Source organism: Ornithodoros turicata, chromosome 8 (assembly GCF_037126465.1).
Source record: "Ornithodoros turicata isolate Travis chromosome 8, ASM3712646v1, whole genome shotgun sequence".
NCBI lineage: Eukaryota > Metazoa > Arthropoda > Arachnida > Ixodida > Argasidae > Ornithodoros > Ornithodoros turicata.
Genome location: NC_088208.1, coordinates 10,775,843 through 10,782,354, shown reverse-complemented (window position 1 = coordinate 10,782,354; position 6,512 = coordinate 10,775,843). Strand labels below are relative to the sequence as shown.

At 53.1% G+C, this 6,512-nt stretch overlaps 1 protein-coding gene across 1 annotated transcript; it reads left to right on the top strand.

The window, feature by feature from the left end:
- Nucleotides 1-394: 394 nt before the first annotated feature.
- LOC135365931 (uncharacterized) lies at nucleotides 395-5,354 on the top strand. The gene is made up of 2 exons (XM_064598593.1): nucleotides 395-417; nucleotides 4,680-5,354. Exons 1-2 carry the CDS (start codon nucleotides 415-417, stop codon nucleotides 5,352-5,354), a joined length of 678 nt encoding a protein of 225 aa, XP_064454663.1. The 5' UTR covers nucleotides 395-414.
- The last annotated feature ends 1,158 nt before the right edge of the window (nucleotides 5,355-6,512 follow it).

Sequence of the window (6,512 nt, the reverse complement as noted above, 5' to 3'; positions counted from 1 at the left end):
TAATCTTGCTGTATGGTAATTTTCACAGATGTTACTTCACTGCAAGATGTTCCTTCTGCAAGGACCTCCTACGAAATTGCCCAGGAAATCTTCCACCAAAGTGGAGTTGACAGTTCCCGACAGCGTTCTTGGTGAGCGAACTGAGCCTTTCATGGAACAGAACATGGAACATTTCATTCTTATTCTTGCTTCTTGGTTTCTTCTATTCCTCTAATTTTTCTGTATGCTAATTTTCACAGATGTTCCTTCACGGCAAGATGTTCCTTCTGCAAAGGCCGCCCACGAAATCTTCCAAAGTGGAGTTGACAGTTCCCGACAGCATTCTTCGTGACTGAGCCTTTCATGGAACAGAACATGGAACATTTAATTCTTATTCTTGATTGATGGTTTCTTCTGTTCCTCTAATCTTTCTGTATGGTAATTTTCACAGACGTTCCTTCACGGCAAGATGTTCCTTCCACCACCTATCTTTGTGCAGCTTCACATGCTTTTTCGTAACGCGTAAGCTATATAACGCTAGTTGGATGATACAGATAGCGCTTTCGGAGCAGATTGTTGCAGCTTCAGATGCGTTTTCCTAATGCTCCAATTTTTTTTAACGATCTCGACGCAGAGAAAAAAGTACTGCGATGCAGACACGTTGGGACCGTCTACGACACAGTGGCTTAGCCGGTACTCAGTAGCCATTAAGGCGAGTCGGCGCCTGTGTCGTATTTTGGAGCACATTGTTGCAGCGTCACATGCTTTTTCGTAACGCGTAAGCTATATAACGCTAGTTGGATGATACAGATAACGCTTTCGGAGCAGATTGTTGCAGCTTCAGATGCGTTTTCCTAATGCTCCAATTTTTTTTAACGATCCCGACGCAGAGAAAAAAGTACTGCGATGCAGACACGTTGGGACCGTCTACGACACAGTGGCTTAGCCGGTACTCAGTAGCCATTAAGGCGAGTCGGCGCCTGTGTCGTATTTTGGAGCACATTGTTGCAGCGTCACATGCTTTTTCGTAACGCGTAAGCTATATAACGCTAGTTGGATGATACAGATAACGCTTTCGGAGCAGATTGTTGCAGCTTCAGATGCGTTTTCCTAATGCTCCAATTTTTTTTAACGATCCCGACGCAGAGAAAAAAGTACTGCGATGCAGACACGTTGGGACCGTCTACGACACAGTGGCTTAGCCGGTACTCAGTAGCCATTAAGGCGAGTCGGCGCCTGTGTCGTATTTTGGAGCACATTGTTGCAGCGTCACATGCTTTTTCGTAACGCGTAAGCTATATAACGCTAGTTGGATGATACAGATAACGCTTTCGGAGCAGATTGTTGCAGCTTCAGATGCGTTTTCCTAATGCTCCAATTTTTTTTAACGATCCCGACGCAGAGAAAAAAGTACTGCGATGCAGACACGTTGGGACCGTCTACGACACAGTGGCTTAGCCGGTACTCAGTAGCCATTAAGGCGAGTCGGCGCCTGTGTCGTATTTTGGAGCACATTGTTGCAGCGTCACATGCTTTTTCGTAACGCGTAAGCTATATAACGCTTGTTGGATGATACAGATAACGCTTTCGGAGCAGATTGTTGCAGCTTCAGATGCGTTTTCGTAATGCTCCAATTTTTTTTAACGATCCCGACGCAGAGAAAAAAGTACTGCGATGCAGACACGTTGGGACCGTCTACGACACAGTGGCTTAGCCGGTACTCAGTAGCCATTAAGGCGAGTCGGCGCCTGTGTCGTATTTTGGAGCACATTGTTGCAGCGTCACATGCTTTTTCGTAACGCGTAAGCTATATAACGCTAGTTGGATGATACAGATAACGCTTTCGGAGCAGATTGTTGCAGCTTCAGATGCGTTTTCCTAATGCTCCAATTTTTTTTAACGATCCCGACGCAGAGAAAAAAGTACTGCGATGCAGACACGTTGGGACCGTCTACGACACAGTGGCTTAGCCGGTACTCGGTAGCCATTAAGGCGAGTCGGCGCCTGTGTCGTATTTTGGAGCACATTGTTGCAGCGTCACATGCTTTTTCGTAACGCGTAAGCTATATAACGCTAGTTGGATGATACAGATAACGCTTTCGGAGCAGATTGTTGCAGCTTCAGATGCGTTTTCCTAATGCTCCAATTTTTTTTAACGATCCCGACGCAGAGAAAAAAGTACTGCGATGCAGACACGTTGGGACCGTCTACGACACAGTGGCTTAGCCGGTACTCAGTAGCCATTAAGGCGAGTCGGCGCCTGTGTCGTATTTTGGAGCACATTGTTGCAGCGTCACATGCTTTTTCGTAACGCGTAAGCTATATAACGCTAGTTGGATGATACAGATAACGCTTTCGGAGCAGATTGTTGCAGCTTCAGATTCGTTTTCCTAATGCTCCAATTTTTTTTAACGATCCCGACGCAGAGAAAAAAGTACTGCGATGCAGACACGTTGGGACCGTCTACGACACAGTGGCTTAGCCGGTACTCAGTAGCCATTAAGGCGAGTCGGCGCCTGTGTCGTATTTTGGAGCACATTGTTGCAGCGTCACATGCTTTTTCGTAACGCGTAAGCTATATAACGCTAGTTGGATGATACAGATAACGCTTTCGGAGCAGATTGTTGCAGCTTCAGATGCGTTTTCCTAATGCTCCAATTTTTTTTAACGATCCCGACGCAGAGAAAAAAGTACTGCGATGCAGACACGTTGGGACCGTCTACGACACAGTGGCTTAGCCGGTACTCAGTAGCCATTAAGGCGAGTCGGCGCCTGTGTCGTATTTTGGAGCACATTGTTGCAGCGTCACATGCTTTTTCGTAACGCGTAAGCTATATAACGCTAGTTGGATGATACAGATAACGCTTTCGGAGCAGATTGTTGCAGCTTCAGATGCGTTTTCCTAATGCTCCAATTTTTTTTAACGATCCCGACGCAGAGAAAAAAGTACTGCGATGCAGACACGTTGGGACCGTCTACGACACAGTGGCTTAGCCGGTACTCAGTAGCCATTAAGGCGAGTCGGCGCCTGTGTCGTATTTTGGAGCACATTGTTGCAGCGTCACATGCTTTTTCGTAACGCGTAAGCTATATAACGCTAGTTGGATGATACAGATAACGCTTTCGGAGCAGATTGTTGCAGCTTCAGATGCGTTTTCCTAATGCTCCAATTTTTTTTAACGATCCCGACGCAGAGAAAAAAGTACTGCGATGCAGACACGTTGGGACCGTCTACGACACAGTGGCTTAGCCGGTACTCAGTAGCCATTAAGGCGAGTCGGCGCCTGTGTCGTATTTTGGAGCACATTGTTGCAGCGTCACATGCTTTTTCGTAACGCGTAAGCTATATAACGCTAGTTGGATGATACAGATAACGCTTTCGGAGCAGATTGTTGCAGCTTCAGATGCGTTTTCCTAATGCTCCAATTTTTTTTAACGATCCCGACGCAGAGAAAAAAGTACTGCGATGCAGACACGTTGGGACCGTCTACGACACAGTGGCTTAGCCGGTACTCAGTAGCCATTAAGGCGAGTCGGCGCCTGTGTCGTATTTTGGAGCACATTGTTGCAGCGTCACATGCTTTTTCGTAACGCGTAAGCTATATAACGCTAGTTGGATGATACAGATAACGCTTTCGGAGCAGATTGTTGCAGCTTCAGATGCGTTTTCCTAATGCTCCAATTTTTTTTAACGATCCCGACGCAGAGAAAAAAGTACTGCGATGCAGACACGTTGGGACCGTCTACGACACAGTGGCTTAGCCGGTACTCGGTAGCCACTAAGGCGAGTCGGCGCCTGTGTCGTATTTTGGAGCAGCTTCACATGCTTTTTCGTAACGCGTAAGCTATATAACGCGAGTTGAATGCTGCAGATAACGCTCTCGGGTCTTGTCGAGTGAGGACGTGTTTTGGGAATCTCCTAACCTCGTGTTAGCGCCTCCCAGCCTTAACAGCCCTTTTCAGGGCTAAGTGCCTCGTTCACCCTTTTGCGTTTTTCTTTTTTCTTTTACAGGAATGAACCTGGAACCGGATCCCGCCATGCTGCTACCGCCGGCGACCCCGTCGCGGGACCATGCCAGTGAAACGTCCAAGGCGAGTTTCTCCTGACGACGTTTCTTTCCGTTCCAGATCCCGTAGCACAAGCGCCACCAGCCACCTGCAAGACGACGACGACGGCTTCGTCACGGTCGTGTACAAGAAGTCACGAAAGGCCGGCATCCCAGTGGTCTTCACGCCCGTCGACCCCGAGGTAAGTCTCCTCAACACTGACCCGAATCTGATTGCTGCGCAGGTACTCAAATCCACGCAGGAACCGTTTCTCGCGGAACGGAAGCCTGACCGTGACCGTCGCATCGCTGCAAGCTGCCAAGGCGCTGCTCGGCGTCACGTGCCTCGGAACCACCGCCGTCACCACCCGGATCCCGGAGTCCTACGCCAGGAACGTGGGAAAGATCGTCGGCGTCAACTCCAGCTACACGGACGCCCAGCTGCTGGAGTACCTGCGACCCTTCGGAGCCATCGACGCCCGCCGCCAGGTACGCTACCGCCCGAACCCGGACGGCACAACCAGGTCCCAGCCAACGAGCAGCGTCGTCGTCACCTTCAAGAGCGACGTCGCCATGCCCGAGGAAGTGCCGCTAGGCTTCAACAAGTTCAAGGTAAGCGAGTACTTCTCACCCACCCAGTGTTATCGTTGCCAGGGCTTTGGGCACGTTGCCAAGTACTGCCGTCGGTCGGAGCGCTGCCGCGCACGCGCCGGGAGCCACGCCTTCAAGGACTGCACGACGCGGAAGGAGCAACGGTGCGCCAACTGCGGAGGTCCCCATCCAGCCAGCTTCGGAGGATGCCCCAGGAGGAAGGCCGCCATCGCTGCTGTGAAGACGGAAGCCTGCGAGGTCCGCCCGTCCCGGAGCGGCCGCATCAACCCTGCCGTCGTGAAGCCAACGCGCCCAGCACCCGTCCGCAGCGCCGACGCCTTCCCAGCACTGCCGAAGCCAGCGACCCCTGCCAAGAAGCCTGCCACAGCCAAACCGGCCTCAGGTAAGATTCCTGACACTAATGCTACCCCCAGTGTTTGGGATCTGCCCAGGGACCCTGCCCCGACCCAGAGACCGCCGCCGCCTGCCGCCAACAGACCCCCGCGGACGACGCCGGCCCCTCCCAAGCCTGCTGTACAGGAAGCTGCTGCCAAGCCGGAACCTGCACCTCCCCAGGGCACCCAGCTGGTGATGATGTTGGTCCCCCTGCTCATCACAGCCTTCCGTGCCATGCTGGCTGCCATCCCAGCTGCCAGCAACATCCCAGAAGTCCAAGCCTTCAAGGTAATGGAACCAATGCTTACCAGTCTGCTTTCTACTTTCAGTTATGGACAGTAAGCCCCAGCGGAGCCAACAACCTACCGCACCCGCCTTCCCCCGCGTCCTGCAATGGAACTGTGCCGGACTACGACCCAGGCTGGCCGAGCTCAAGTAACGCCTCTCCAAGACCAGCTACAGCGTCATCTGCCTCCAGGAATGCAACATCCCGGACACGATGGGGCTACCTGGCTTCATCATGTACACCTCTCCCAGCGTACCACACTTCGGCCACGGCTGCACGGCAGTCTTCGTCGCAAGGCACCTGGCACAAACCCAGCTGCCCACAGACCAGCTGTCGTCAGCCGTGATTGAAGTCACAGCTGTAAAGGTAAGTTTTGGAAATGACTCACTCACTGTCGCCTCTGCTTACATCCGTCCCAGCTACGCGGTTACGGTGGACCAGATACCTGACGACTTCCTGCAGCAAGTGCAGTCCTCCCTGCCAGGCCCTCTGCTTCTCTGCGGTGACCTCAACGCGCACCATCCGCTCTGGGGTTCTTGCAACGCTGACCGCCGCGGCCGACGCCTAGTGCAGTCCCTGGAGGATTGCAGTCTGCTCGTCGCCAACACAGGTGAGGTAACCTTTTACAGGCCACCAGTATCCAGCGCCATCGACGTCACCCTGCACACCCCGGACGTCCCTGCGCACTGGGAAGTCGGAATGGACAGCTGGGGTAGCGACCACTTCCCGATCGACGTGACCCTGGCCTACAAGCACCGGGCCCCGAAGCGACGGACCACCATCGTCGTGTGGGACTCCTTCCGAGCCTGCCTGGACGGATCTCCAGCCTCCCAGGACATCTGCGAGGATATCAGGACAGCCCTGGCCGCCGCAACCAAGTCCGGGACTGCGCCAGCAACCGGACCCAAACCTGACCTGAAGTACTTCCGCCTGTGTGCTGCGAGGCGCCGCGCACAGAGGGCCCTGCGTCGGAACCACTCCCCCAGGCGTCTGACGGCTTACCGACGAGTTTCCGCCGCCCTGCGCAGATACGCGGTCACGCTGCAGCGCTCCCAATGGAAGCAGTTCTCAGCCTCCCTGACCAGCAGCACATCGGCCCGGAAACTCTGGTCTGTCGTCAACGCCCTGGGGGGGGGGAGGGTGGAGAGGAAGGCGAACCCCTTCAGCTCCATGGCTCTAGCCAAAGGGGTCTCCCTTGAGGAGCTGGCAGAGGA